Source organism: Drosophila sulfurigaster, chromosome X (genome assembly GCF_023558435.1).
Source record: "Drosophila sulfurigaster albostrigata strain 15112-1811.04 chromosome X, ASM2355843v2, whole genome shotgun sequence".
NCBI classification, from domain to species: Eukaryota; Metazoa; Arthropoda; class Insecta; order Diptera; family Drosophilidae; genus Drosophila; species Drosophila sulfurigaster.
In genome coordinates, this window is record NC_084885.1 from 30,477,937 (window position 1) to 30,493,441 (window position 15,505).

The 15,505-nt window shown below is 35.2% G+C and overlaps 1 protein-coding gene and 1 pseudogene across 2 annotated transcripts; both read right to left on the minus strand.

The window, feature by feature from the left end:
- Positions 1-197: 197 nt before the first annotated feature.
- On the minus strand, positions 198-13,647 carry LOC133847883 (sodium-dependent nutrient amino acid transporter 1). Of its 2 annotated transcripts, none has more exons than XM_062283171.1 (10): positions 13,281-13,647; positions 13,214-13,244; positions 4,921-5,107; positions 4,499-4,850; positions 2,901-3,275; positions 2,468-2,834; positions 2,302-2,401; positions 951-1,127; positions 792-886; positions 198-729 (listed from the first exon to the last, which is right to left on the minus strand). In XM_062283171.1, the coding sequence occupies exons 1-10, from the start codon at positions 13,337-13,339 to the stop codon at positions 562-564; spliced, it is 1,911 nt and encodes a 636-aa protein (XP_062139155.1). In that variant the 5' UTR covers positions 13,340-13,647; the 3' UTR covers positions 198-561. The 2 variants fall into 2 exon arrangements, with proteins under 2 accessions (XP_062139155.1, XP_062139154.1); XM_062283170.1 differs by having other exon boundaries at positions 199-729; positions 13,214-13,428; positions 13,520-13,646.
- Positions 5,419-6,867, minus strand: LOC133847596 (acetyl-coenzyme A transporter 1-like; annotated as a pseudogene).
- Positions 13,648-15,505: the final 1,858 nt, after the last annotated feature.

Here is a 15,505-nt window from a genome sequence, read left to right on the forward strand (position 1 = left end):
ATTAATTTGGTATATTTTAAAAATACCGCACTATTTCCCCTTTTATTTTCCTTTTATTTCAAATGGATAATAGGTATCTCATAGTCCAGCACACTCGACTGTAGCGTTCTTATTGCAATTCGTTGTAAGCAACTCAATGAAGTTGGGTAAAAATGCCTCAGATATTTTATTGTTACAAAATAAAAAGACATTTCTATTGCAGACAGTTTATTGAAGAATATTTTGTTTCTTTTTACAGAAATTTGAATTTCACTTACACTTAATTAATAATTAATAATTTATTTGGACGCATCAATGGAATTTGCACGTAAGTTAAAACTAAAATATTTACATAGATAAAAAAACGTATTTAGGTGAAAGGTAAAAAAAAAAGAAATTTATATTGGGTGGGTTCGAATTGCATCGGCATCGGCTTCATAGAGGCTGAGGCTGAGGCGGCATTTGTGACGATTATGATTATCACTAGGCATAAAATACAAATACATAACATATACAATATAAAATATAGATAACATAATACATAATACATATAGTAATATGAATTAATCTCAGTCGAGATGACTAGCCAAACAAATTGTGCAGCTTCTGGCGAAAGAAACCCAACTTATTCGATTCCGCTTGAGCGGCGCGTTTCGCCTTCAATTCGCTCTTGAAGAGCAGCCAATCCCGTCGAATCTCTGGATTAGCTGGTCCCCACTTTTCACTCGGTCGGAGAGATTTCATGAAAGACTAGTTGAATACAAAATAATATTAGAAATGTCGATTATAAAGTTGTATTTTGTATTCTCTACCTTGACAAAGCCGCCTTCCATGTGATGACTGATGTACCACCAGCCCCAGAGGGGAAATTGCGCTGCTCCCACAGCGAAGAGTATCCAGCCAGCAACTGCATTGAAAAGTTAATAGTTAATAATTGTTAAAGTTATCCATCAAGTAGTTAGAACACTCACTGTCTCCCGAAAGCGGAAAGTATGATTCACTGTACTTGATCGGCTGTATCGTAACCATCGAGTAGATGAAGATCACAATCATCATGACGGGCGTGAAGAAGAACCAACAAATGCGCCAGTAGAACGACACTTTCTTATTGCACATGAACTCAATGTCATCGCACAGGTTTTGCAGACCTAAGAGGGGGAGGGAAAAGCCATGAATTATGAATAGTCTTCACTAATAACTCATTCAACAAAGTGAACCAAAAGATTAAGATCATTTTCATCATTCCTTTTTGCTTAGTTGTTTCATTTGTATTCTTTTGTTCGCTCAGTTGTTCAATTTTAGTTCGTTATGGTTCAATTTTGATCTTTAGTTTATTCAATTGTTCAATTTTAGTTCGTTCTTGTTAATTTTTGCTCTTGAGGTCGTTGTACTGTTCAATTATAGTTCGTTCTTGTTAATTTTGGTTCATTAATTCGTTCAGTTGTTCAATTTTAGTTCGTTCTGGTTCTTTTTAGATCTTTAGTTCCTTCAGCTGTTCTCTTTTAGTTCGTTCTGGTTCTTTTTAGATCTCTTGTTCGTTCAGTTCAATTTTAGTTCGTTCTGGTTCATTTTTGTTCATTTATTCGTTCAGTTGTTCAATTTAGTTCGTTCTGGTTCTTTTTAGATCTTTAGTTCGTTCACTATTTCAATTTTGGTATTTGAATTTTTGTTAGTACCTTCAGTTCACTTTTGATATTTAATTCTTTCTACTTCACTTGCTCAATTTTGAACTTTAGATCGTTCTGTTTAATTAATTGCATTTTGATCTTCAGTTCGTTTCGGTTCATTTTAGATCTTGAGTTCCTTCTTGTTAAGTTGTTCAATTTTATTCGCTAGTTTCTTTGGTCACTCTTGATTATAAGTCCGTTCTGTTCGTTAACATTTTAGATCTTTATTTCGTTCTTGGTCAGCTGTTCAATGTAGTTTCTTAGTTCATTCATGTTCAGTTGATCACTCGTGATCTTCAGTTCTTTCTTGCTTCCAAGTATGTTCCATTTTTTATTAGTCGTTCGTTAAATAGTTTTTGGTTTTTTCATTTTCTTTCAGCTCTTTGATTAAGTTCGATTAAAATGGATTTTTGAAACTCAATAACTCAAAACAGAAGTAAAAAGATATTTATAAAACTAAATAGAACATTTCCTATTCCCAACTAAAGCAATATCATATTTGAAATCAAAAAAACGAATGATGAACGAAATCAAACGATAAACAAAGTTGGTAACAATATCAAACAAACTAGTTCACTCTTCAAAAAAGAACAAACGAAGTTTGCACCACCCAAAAATAGGGAGAATACTTTGTTCAAACATTAATGATGCTCACCATAAATCCACACAATGCCAGCGAGTTCGAAAATGGCCAATATAAAGACGACATAGGTGCCTCCGTAGAAGTCCACAAGCGTGAGGATCCACTGACCTCCCTAGAGAAAAGAAACAATCAGAAAATAAAACAAAAATGTAAAGCGAAGTCAGTCCTAAGACCTTACCGGAGTGACGTAGACGAGACCCATGAGAAAACCGCAGATGGATGTAGTAAGAGCGACCTTCCAGTACTTCCACGTCTTGAATTGATCACAGATGATGGTCACAATGGTGCTCTGGAGTGCGACAATTGATCCGATGCCCAGGACGAAGAGCATGAAGAAGAAGAGTACCGAAAAGAGTTGGGGAACAGCCTGGAATTTGGATATCGCATCCGGATACGAAATGAAGGCCAATCCCGTTCCGCTCCGCACCACATCCCGAATATTCTCGATCTGCAGATTATGCGCCAAGTTGCCCAAGATGGCAAAGATGGTGATGCCACCTAATAGACTCGTCAACGTATCCAACGTGGTGACAATCATGGCATCTCTGTGTGAAGAACTTTCAACCTTAGCACATCAAATGCATCAGCTATAGATATCATGATGATATTACCTGTAAATGCTGTGATTGAATCGATTGTAGGAGGCAAACATGATGATGGGGCCACAGCCAACGGCCAGCGAGAAGAAACACTGAACAACCGCCTCCTTCCACACCGTCGGGTTCAAAAGCTCATCCCACTGGGGCTTCAGGAAGAAGATGATCCCATCGACAGCACCCTCAAGGGTCACAGCTCTGCCCAGGAGAGCGAACAGCACCACATAGGGGAACAGGGCTAGGAAATAGGCTGCTTTCCCGGAGCTCTTCACGCCTCGCATGATCACCAGGAAGATGACGATCCACGAGACGAACAATGCGATCGTTAGCTTCCAGTCTGGTTCGCCAATGCCATCCGAAATATCCGATTTCTCCTTGATCACCTCTTTGCTGCAAGCATTTGCATTTTTAATTGTTCTCAGTTACGCTTTCTTCGCTATTTCGCCAATGAAGTGCATTTCAGTTTTTTTTTTAAAGTACTTTCCTACTTTCAATTCTATTAAATAAGTAAGTATTTCTACTTGTAGTAAACTATCTCTTCTAAGTTTAAGGTGATTCTTAGTTACACTTTCGACGGTATTTCACCAATGAAGTGCATTTCAGTTTTTTATAATTTCATACGTTCAATTGCATTTAAATTGCATAATTGGTATAACTTTTAAAAAGTAAATATTTCTACTTTTAGTCATCTACTACTACTACATATATATAAGGTTATTCTCGATTCTACTTTAGATAGTATTTCGCCAAAGAAATACATTTAAATTATTTATTGAAATTGCATAGTTAATGTAACTTTTAATAAGTAAGTATTTCTATTTGTAGTCAACTATCTTTTCTACATTTGAGGTGATTCTTAGTTTCACTTTCGACAGTATTTCGCTAAAGAATTTCATTTCAGCCTTTACATATTTTCATACTTTCAATTGTATTAAACTTGTTAAAACATTGCTATCAACATGTCAGCTTTTTATTGATTTGATATTTAAAACCGACTTTGTTCATATTCAAAGCTTTTCCAGTTTCACTTCCAACCCGAAATCTCCATAAATTTGTCTCTCTTCTTTTTAAAATTTCTGTAGAAAGTATTTATTTATTTTTATTTGTTTCTGTTCCATATTTAATGAAATTCCCAGTTTCATTTTCCTCCCTAAATCTCCATCGGATTTGTTTTCATTTCTCCTATAAATTCGCTGGCCTCATTTGATGTGATAATTAATGCATTTCCCAGTTTCACTTTTGCCACTAAATCTCTAATTTCAAAATTGTTTACTTTGTGCAATTCCCAATTTCACTTTCGCTACTAAATCGCTAATTTTTAAATGTTTACATTATCAAATTCCCATTTTCTATTTTACCCATAAATCTCCAATGCTCAATTTTTGCATCATTTCATTCTAAGATAAATATAGTTTTAGTTTACAACATTAGCTCATAACAATAATTCTATAATTTTATTGTTATTGTTATTGTTATTCACTTTTCGTCTATAAAAAAAAACTGAAAGCTTGCTCGTAAAATCGCAGTAAAAGTTTGCAAAATTTCTATGACAAAGTGATATCCGCACTTTAAGTGAAGTCGTGACGACTTGCAAATACCCTGCGTGTACTTACAGAAAGTATAATTCGGAACTGCTTTGCAATTGCGTCGTGGTTGAATTATCCTTCGTAAGCAGATCGCTGACATTGCTCCATAAGGAGGAGCGAGTATCCTGATCCGGACGAGAGTTGACGCAATTGAGCCAATCCTCGCGACAATAGGACCAAGGCAACTCGGCTTGGAACGAGACGAACAGATAGTAGAGAGTCAAAGCGAGCAGCGATGAATAGTAGGTGATGATGCAGATCGTGGCAAAGGCTTGGCCATAGCCAACGCCCAGAAACGAGGGACAAATTGACCAGATCTTCACGGTGCCCTGACTCGTAAACTGTCCGATTATCATCTCCAGATAGTACATGGGTTTACCTATATACAGATGTAGATGGGGAATTAGTCGAATATAATTTTGTTGAAATGTGCTTTACTTTACACTCACCGATCAGAAAGAGCACAATGATGTAGGGTATGAGAAAGGCGCCGCCTCCATTCTCATAGGCGGTGAATGGAAATCTCCAAACATTTCCCAATCCCACCGAAACCGAAATGCACGACATTAAAAACTCCAATCCATTTGACCAATTCGTTCGTTCCTGATCCCCATTTTGTGCTTCCTTTTCGTGTGGCTGCAAATGCAAAGCAAAGCAAAACAAGTAAGAAAGCTGCATTCGAGTGTGCTCGACTGTGAGATACCCATTTTTAATAAAAGCAAAATATTACAGTATTATTCTCAAAATATACCAAATGTACTACAAAAATACTAAAAATATGTGGTATATTTGGTATACAGATATAGTACCACATACAAAATATACCATAGACGACACAATATACCAGATTGTCAGCCAAAGCAACTAAGACCCTAACTAAGTAGGTGTTTTTGCCTATACTCAACATTGAATTTTAATTCCATTGGAATATTTTTTTAAGTTTACACAAAACAATACGGTCTCGTTTACAAAAATGTATAATTTGTCTAGCCTAGAATGCATAAATGGTCCTAGTCCTAGTTCACTAGTGTATAGCTTCTTGTACTCTAACAAAAAATGAGTGTGCGCGAATCGATCATCGATGGGTTTTCGCTGTGCGCAGATCGAAGATCAAACAATTAATTGCTACCTCTGTCTTCTTGGCAATCGGCGTAAACACAGACCAGGCGCGTATCCACTTGCGCACAACGAGCAGCCAAATGATGCCATAGACGACGCAGACAGCAGCCTCCAGCCTCCAGATAGTAACCATCAAAGGTTATTTCTCACTTGCCCCGCACTCTTGGTGCACTCCTGCAGCTCTTCTTTGTTGAGGCAGAGATTTGTGGACTGAGTGCTGCACTGCTTAAAGGTGAGTACATCTTTGCCACCCAGATTGCACAGTGTGTTAAGGAATGTCATATATGATAGGTGCCGCCCACAGCTGGATCCGAGACCATGGCAGCCACAAACATGGAATACAAAAATACTTGATGGCAGCCGTAGCTGGTAACGAGCAGTACATAGTAATGGAAGGGAACCTCGCCAAAGCAATGCGCCATGGTATCGCTCTCAGATACAAGTTCATGGGGGGCAAGATGATCTGCAGCGGTATCAAGGGCATGGCCAGCTTCTCCTTGGGCACACCAGCATCGATCAGTTTCAGTGACGTCACGGCATCGGAGGCGGCAAACTTCACCTTGACGGTGGAAGGAGTATAGCCGCCAGAATTTGTACGGGACGCTTGTGCGCTATATCCCACAGGACTTTGTAGCTCTCGTGTATGTTGAGCTCGTGCTCATCCTTGTAGCGGGCATCTGTGTGCGCATCCTCAACGTGGTTCTCCTTCTTGAAGTGGCCATCTTCATCTATCATCATCTTCATCTATGAATGTGATGTCCCAGAAGTAAAGGAATCGCGGTAGTGTTACCCTAGTGTTGCCCTCATCCGAAGGCACATCACGCAAATACGAGTTGCAGATGTCCTTTGACATCCTCCAAGGCCATAAACACCACATCATATCCAAGGAAATAGCCAGCTGTTTGTCCCACACTATTACAGGTGGAGGCGTAACAAGGATTGCAAAGCTTCAACATGGTCAGCGCCCAGCCATCCACAGCAATATCCTGTGTGGCAGCTAGGAAAGAACAGCAGCGTTATCAGCGGCACATTGGGCTCCAGCGATCCACGTGCACCGATAGCAGCAGGATGATAGCATCCACCAAGCAGATACTGCACTGGGACCAGCCACGATTCATACAACGAGTCCACAATGGACGCCCACAGCAACTTGATAGGCAAAGGAGAACTCTGCCTGTTGCTTGTAGCTGCATTGGCACAGCAGCTGAGGTCAATGGGGCATACCCAGGCAGTATGTAGAGGAACAGAAGTACGGCAATCGGGCTTCTCGTGTTCATCTTGTCCAGTTGGAGATGTCGATCGAGATGAGATCGTTCGATTCACTATTGCGGCGACGACGTCGTTGCAGCCGTTTGTTTTTCTCTTTTTGTAATCAGCTCCAAGTGGAAGAAAAACAACAATACTGAAGGTCCACGTCCAGTGGTCAATTCTATGTTAGCGAGTAATTTGTGCTGAGTTTCAAGTGGTGCCTTATATAGTATGCTTGATCTTTCCGGATTATTAGAGAATTTATCAAGTTAAATTGCACTATATTTTATTTCATAATGACGATGTGGCGACGTAGTTTGTGGTAGTTTGTTGACGGTTTGTTGACGTTTTCAAAAGTATTTATTTAATAACTTCGACAATTTTTATCTGATCGCAACGAAATTTTTAGGAATCACAACTACAATAGCTATTATTGAATATACCGACTCTAGCTTTAAAATTGCGCTTGTTAGTTGATTTTTTTCGATTTGCGGGGGCGGAAGTGGGCGTGGCAAAAATTTGAAACAAACTTGATCTGCGTGCAAACATAATAAATGCTGTCGAAAAAAATTATAGCTCAATCTCTTATAGTCTCTGAGATCCAGTGTTTCATACGGACAAACAGACAGACAGACAGACAGACAGACAGGCTGACGGACATGGCTAGATACTTTATGGGATCGGAGATGCCTCCTTCTACCTCTTACATACATTTCCTGCCGGCACAAAGTTATAATACCTTGGGTAGCGGGTATAAAAAAAGGTTTCACTTGGACTTTTGGTCAAAAATGTTTAACGAATACACCTGAGATAAGGCGTAACAATTTTTTTTGCGTTTTTTTTTTTTGCTGTCTGTCTCTCGCGACTAGCCAAAAATAGAAAATTCTTTATGCTTCGTTCGCTTAATGCCAAGTAATGGCCATAAAATGCATATCTTTGTGGTTTGCCTAAGATTAGATTATATGTCTGCAGATATAATTCTTTTATGATCTGCCACAGTTCATAAATGTCGCGAGTCAGTAAATTAACGTTTTCTACGAATTCATTTTAGCCATTTTTTTTTTTTAAGAAAATTAGTTCAAAGTCCCAGTTTATCTGCCAATTGAATTGTTAATTGTTCCACACAACATTGACATTGATTGAGCAATGATCGTGGACTTGAAATAATCTCTATTATATGATGACCGAAAAGTACAGCGCCATCATCTAGTATTCGACTTGTAAACCAACAACAACAAAAGCAAAGGAAAGAAAATATTGCACCAGTTAATTGGCAGCGGCATAAACATTTAACAGCCTCGTTACTACCAACATCAACATCAACATCAAGTTAATAACTTAATTGGAGACTTGGCCGCTGGCAGAAATAAATCGCAGTTGAATTATTGGGAAATTCAATTTACGACCTTCGATAAGATAACGAAGCAGCTTTTTTCGGTTTCGTACTTAAGACATTCTGGGAAAACGCGTGACAGGCGCTTGAACGATAAGAAAACAGAGCAATGCGGAAAACTCTAAAACACAGTCAACGAAATTAAAAGAAAAGCTTCTGAAGCAAAACTTTAAAACACACAAAAAAGTACAACTATGAAAGTGCACAGAGATAAAAAAGCAAGCGCGGACGACGAAATACATTTGGCGCATTCATTTATATACTATATAGGCTAATATACTCTACAGTATACTATATACTATATACAGTATATCATTTATGCATAATTTCATTTATTTATTAGACGATCATGTTGGTTTTTTATAGTTATTATTTACTATAGGTATACTACTACAATATATTATACCATTTATATTTAAGTAGTACACATATAGTAAATACGAGTAGTCATACCATATACCATATGTATAGTATATACTATTTACTATGTAGAGTATATTATTTATACTTCTTTTCATTTAACTACTTTGCGATCACTTTAGTTTTTCATAGCTTCTATTTACTATATATACTGTTATACTATACAAAATACTATATATTATATATAGTATATATTTTTTATACTTCATTTAATTTAATTTATAATGCGATCACTTTGGTTTATTTATTTATTTACTTATTTGAAAACCTAATCCGATTTGCAGTAAGTCATTGGATATTTTCTCAGTGTAGTATAATAATATGTATATACTATATACTATATATAGTATATTACTTATACTAATATTCATTTAATTACTATGCGATCATGTTGGTTTTTCATAATAATTAGTTAATTGAAAATCTGACTCGATTTGCAGTGAGTCATTAATGATTATTTCAATGTAGTACTATAATAGGTGAGTATATACTACATACTATATTCCATATAAAGTATATTAAATATATAGTATATTATTTATACATATTGTAATTTAAATTATAATGGCATCACGTTGGTTTTTTTTCATAATAATTAATTCATTGAAAACCTGACTAGCTTTGTAGTGAGTCATGGGACATTCTCTCAGTGTAGTACCATAATATGTTGTATGTATATACTATATATTATATCTACTATATTAATTATACATATTTTATTCAATTACTATGACATTAGCTTGGTTTTCCATAATACTTAGTTCAAAATCTGAATCGCTTTGCAGTGAGTCATGGGGAATTCTCTCAGTGTAGTTCTATAATATGTATAGTATATACTATATACCACATGTAGTATATTTTTTATATAGTTTATTATTTATACTTATTGTAATTTTAATTATAATGCCATCACGTTGATTTTTTCATAATAATTAGTTAATTGAAAATCTGAATCGCTTTGCAGTGAGTCATGGGGAATTCTCTCAGTGTAGTCTGACGCGGTTGTAACGGTGTAATTACCCGAGCACTTAATTTGAATAATGCACGCCACGTCCCGAAGTCGGTTGAAACGGTGAATTCGTGAATATCATATACATATTTCTAGCGTATTCACAAGACGCTCTGACCACAAAGATTTTTGCTATGCATGCTGTCAGGTCTAATGAGTGATTGAGAAGCAACATGTGAACAATGCAAATATTAGTAATAAATGAGTGAAACAATTGTAATTCCCCCCGAGAGTTATCATATACATATGTATGTAGGAAGTACCCAACAGCAGCAGTTGAAACTTGACAATATTTGCAGTTTGGTTTAACACATTCATTTGCATTTTGCATTACATGAATCCCTCAAAACTTGTTGATGAATCAAGCGACATCTACAATTGTAACTGTCTATTAACTTATAATATGATATATAGCTAGACTCTCTACATACAGCAAAAATAGCAAATACTATATACGATATCTATGGACATATATAATATATTATTATTATGACTATTTTTGTTTACGATTGTTTAAACAGCTTTTTAGCCAACACTTTCGCAGCAGCTCACAAGTGTCTGGGAATGTGAAGCGTGCGCTCTTTTTCACACTGACCGAGCAACAAGATACCCTGTAATTGTTACTTAACTTTTATTATTGCAATTGATGCTTAACGTACGTATTTACAGATTATGCATATCATATTATTATGACAACAACTAGAAAAGTTATTCACAATTTAAATGAAGTTACTTTTTAGATACCCTGTAATAAGCTATTCACGCATTCTTAACTTTTTTTAATTTTTAGACTTCACTTGACTGATTGAACTCACTTTTACTTTCACTACAACTACAAAACTTTTTAATCAGTTAAATGTTTCGACTTTGTAGATACCCTGTAATGAGCTAGATGCGCCTTTGATTCTTAACATACTTTTTTAATTATTATAACGAAATGTGATTTCTTTGATACCCTGTTATTTTCACTTTATGCAGCAAGCTTAGTCAAAATTTAAATGTTTCGACTTTGTAGATACCCTGTAATGTGGTAGGCAACTGGCTTTTCAGTTATTGGACTTCGCATGACTGATTTGACATACTTTTATTTAATCAGTTAAATGTTTCAACTTTTTAGATACCCTTTAATGAGCTAGAAATGCAAATAAAGCCCTTTTATATTCACCTAAATACCCTGTAATGAACTAGACACGCATTTTAAGTCTTTTTATATTCACCCAAATCTAGCAAAGCTAAAATTATTTGCTTACTACACTTTACGCACCTTTTCGACTAGCCAGATACCCTGTAATCCTTAGTGCATACCCTGTATTTTCTCCCTCCCTCTCTCTCTCTCTCTCTCTCTCTCTCTCTCTCTCTCTCTCTCTGTCCGCATAACAACTGTGTTTACTACATTAATTTTTGTTCTTATTTTTTGTTTTCAGTCTGCGTGCACAAATATTTAAAAATATCTTTACATGTTTACTTTTACTGTCCATGAACGAATTCGTGTTTTTTGTGTTTTTATTTCTGTTCCGAAGCAGACCTTTAACCAGTTTCAGCTTTGTCAAATACAGTTACATTTGTGATCTGCTGAATAATAATGAATAATACTTTGAACACTTTCTTTACGACAACTTGTCTCGAGAGAATACTTGAATTTCAAAGTTGATAACAAATTTGTGTTAATTGCACTTAAGATTTCAACGATCTGAGGATCACATAATAATAATAATGAATGGTGGCAGAACAGCTTGGAGAATTTAAAGTATTTGGGTGTGCAAACATACTTGAGGCACGTTATCAGTTCATCGTCTGTCAACGATATTTTAAGTCGGTTAAGTACTAGGAATTTAATTTCCGGCAATCTTCTCAGTTTTGCTTATCTAGAATTTGGGATACTATCAGCGATAACACGACATTCGAAGTGATCAACATGATCTGCAGAATATACAGAGCTAAAGACTTTAAATGATTTGCAAAACTGAAGATCATTTGAAGATCTGTTTGTTTTATACTCTGCAAACATTGTAAAACATTCTTCTCTACATTGATCTTGAAGCCTTATTGCTTCAAAATAGATGCGTTTTTATCTGCAATGATTTGCACAACTAAAGATCATTTGAAGATCAGTTAGATCTGTTTAATGCTCTGCAAACATTGTAAAACATTCTTCAATCTAATCTTACCTTCATTTTCTTGCATTTCTACATTGATCTTCAAACTTTATATCTGTAAAATATATCTTCAATGATTTGCAAAACTAAAGATCATTAGAAGATCTTTCAGTTGTAAAACATTCTTTAATCTAATCTCGCCTTCATCCATATACTTGTATCTCAACCTTGTAACTAATCTAAATATCATTAGAAGATCTTTTTAAACTTTTACATTCTGCATTCGAATCTTAGCTTTATCTACTTCGAATCTTCTATCTGCAAAATATATGCGCAATAGATCTGCAATGATTTGAAAACTGAAGATCAGTAGAAGATCTCTAAGATCTGATTTATGCTCTGTAAAACTTTGTTTAATCTAATTTTAACTTCACCCATATACTTCCATATCTAAGATTTTCAAAACTAAAGATCAGTTTAAGATCTGCTTCAACTACTTGCGCCTTATATCTGATCTAAAGATCATAAAGAGATCATTTCAATCTGTTTTACATTCTTCAACCGAATCTTAGCTTCCACAACTTGTAACTTTTGCATAGATCTTAGTATCTAAAGATCAGTCGAAGATCAGTTAGATCTGTTGTAAAACATTCTTCAACCGAATCTTAGCTTCATCTACTTGAATCTCTACATTGATCTGAAGATCAGTAATAGATCTGTTAAATGTGTTTTATATTCTTCAAACTAATTTCGCCTTTATCGATATACTAGCATCGCTACATTGATCTTCTGATATAAAGATCAGTGGAAGATCAGTTAGATCTGTTGTAAAACATTCTTCAACCAAATCTTAGATTCAGCTATTTGCAGTAGAAGATCTATTAAATCTGTTTTACATTGTTCAATCTTGCAACTTTTGCATTGATCTTCGCGCCTTCGATTCTCACTGAGATCTTCAAGATCTATGCAAACATTTAACGATCAATTAGAAGTAAGATTTCAAGGCAGTTGCGATCACATTTATTTGCGTGCTGATCTTACAATTACAAGCAGATAATTGTTCTGGGAAATACCTTGTGACTGACTTTGCTTTGCGTTGCTTTGCTTCGCTTCGCTTTGCACTTGGTCTTAAGTTGGCAGAAGATAAGTAATACTAAAAAACGGATATCTTGAAGGGGGTCTATTGTTATAGCATAGTATAAACATAGAAGATTGTCGGCCGCTTGGATTTTTAATGATGCCCCAGGCGAATAATAATAATAATAATAATGATGATGGTATTATAAACTCATTAAAATCGTTTAATAAATCAGAGCAACAAACAACAACGTTTTTTTTTCTTTTTCTTTTTCATTTTAGGGCTGTGCGATCATATAAGTCAAGTGTGACTCTTGTGATATGAAATCGAGGCGGGGGGGCGGGCAAAAACGAAAGCGAAATGCGGAAATATTACTTACGTCTGTTTTGCTCGAGTTGTTGTTGCCGTTAGCGGTGTTGTTGGCGGTGTTGTTGGCGGTGTTGTTGGCGGTGTTGTTGGCGGTGCCATTGGCCCCATTCGACTGTGGCATTGTCTTCAATTCCATGTTGCAAGGCGCAATTAAGCGAGGTAAATATTTTTACTCGTTTTTTGTTAACTCTCTGTTATTGTTGGATTTTTATATGATTTTCTGCACTGTCGCACATTCAATTTAAGTGTAAAAAAAAAACAACAAATTAATAACAAACTGGCCAAGCAATTAGTTGAGTAGTACTTGACTGAATACCATTGAATAAATGCTGCCGCGAAACTCGCGAAATCGCAATCGGAATCGGAGTCGAAGTCAAAGCGCGTCGCGTTTTGTTTTGTTTTGAGCTGTGCTGTTATGTGATGTGATGTGATGCCGTGAATGCCGCAGCTAGAACTGAGAGCCAAACGAGTGCTTCAAGCGCTTTAAGAACCCATCAACAACAGCTGCAGCTGCAGCAACAAGTACGACTACGGGCCGTATACATAATATAACGTATACGAAGCGTACGTCAAACATTTATGAGTCGCTTGGCTAAAAGGCACTCGATGATCATCGTTGCTGAAGCTCAACAACGATCATCAACTTCAGCATTCAACGAAGTTCGCTTCGCGTTCGTCTTTTTGTTGTTGTTCGTATCAAAGGGAATAAACTGTTAGAGAGATCGAAAGGGAGAGCGATAGAGAGAGAGAGAGAGAGAGAGAGAGACTCAGCAATAGACTCCAAGTTGTGGCGTCTTCTCACTTAAAACTTCTAAGACCGCAACTGCTATTTTTATGAGCTGTTTAGGATTATTATTAAACACGATTGACGCGATAAATTTCCAACAAAAATCTGCGCGAAAATATTCCAATGGAGTTTCCCTTGCGTGATCAAAATAAAAAATTATATACAAGTATTAAGTAAGCAATTGGAAGAAAACAAAATCTCATATAACAATTCTCAATAATAAAATTCTTTATAAATTTAAATAAACTTAACATTTTATATTTCACATTGTAAATTTTACATTTTACTATTTGCATTTTACATTTTAATTTTTACATATTAGATATTAAATTTTAAATTTTACTTTTTCCATTTTCATTTTACATTTTATATTTTATATTTTACATTTTATATTTTTATTTTATATTTTACTTTTTACATTTTAAATTTTACATTTTCCTTTTTACTTTTTACATTTTTCGTTTACAATTTTCTTTTCAGCATTGAACATCAATTTGTTAAGCAAGATTAATTTTAATTTTTCATTTTTAATAATATTTTTTATAAATAAACAATGAATACTCGTAGCTTATTTGAATAAACTGTTTACTCGAGTTTTACTGAATCAACGATAAAATAAATTTGAAATTTGAATTTCACTATAAAAAATAGCAAATATTTGCATAAACTTTTAACTTGAGTTTCACTTTATCAACGATAAAATACAAAATTCCACCAAGAGGGTAAAGTTATAAACTATTGATAAGAAATCAAAAATAATTCCTTTCTTCAGTAACTTATAAAGATCACTTATCAAAATGAAAAATATAGTTTTGAAGAAACTGTTAACTTGAGTTTTACTTTATCAAATTTATAAATTTATATAAATTAATAAATTTACTTAGTGGAGGAAATTTATAAACTGTTGAAAGATAGAAAATAAATCGCTTATTCATATATTTGTTAACTATAAAAGTGAAGATCGTTAGAAGATCTGTTAGATCAACATTGTTAAACATTCTTCATCCATTTCTACATTAATTAAGACTTAAAAAAAAAGCATTTTTACTGAAGAAACTTTTTGCTGGTCGTGAGTTAAGTTTGTGTCAACGATAAAATATCAATTTTCCACTCTGGAGTGTAGTAAAGGTATTTGCTTAGTATAAGTTGAGCTGACGTAAAGAATTTGCAATATTTTGCGACGAGATCGTAAACGAGTTCTCTTTGAATGGCCATAACCATATACTAGTACTATAGTATTCGATAGACGCCAAGTCACAGTCAGAGGCAAAGGCAAAGGCGAAGGCGCAGAAAGAAAAAAAAAAAAAGTACCCAACATAGCAATTAAATGACTTGACTGAACAAGTTAACAAGTTAATATCAAAGAGCTGTCGAGACAGCAACTTTTACCATGTGACATTTCCGGCTTTGATACTTTGTACTACTTGCGAATTAGGACTGGACCCATAAAACTTATTGCGCCGATCATGAATCTCATTTCTGTATCGAGTATTGTGTGTGCTACTAGCAATGCTT

What these genes read in the sequence shown, in the direction of transcription:
- LOC133847883 (XM_062283170.1), bottom strand. Translation starts at nt 13,339, where the DNA reads ATGGAATTGAAGACAATGCCACAGTCGAATGGGGCCAATGGCACCGCC. An exon ending in ACAACTCGAGCAAAACAGAC is followed by an intron (nt 5,108 to 13,213) that starts GTAAGTAATATT and finishes TTGCATTTGCAG; the next exon opens with CCACACGAAAAGGAAGCACA. An exon ending in TTCAATCACAGCATTTACAG is followed by an intron (nt 2,835 to 2,900) that starts GTAATATCATCA and finishes TTCTTCACACAG; the next exon opens with AGATGCCATGATTGTCACCA.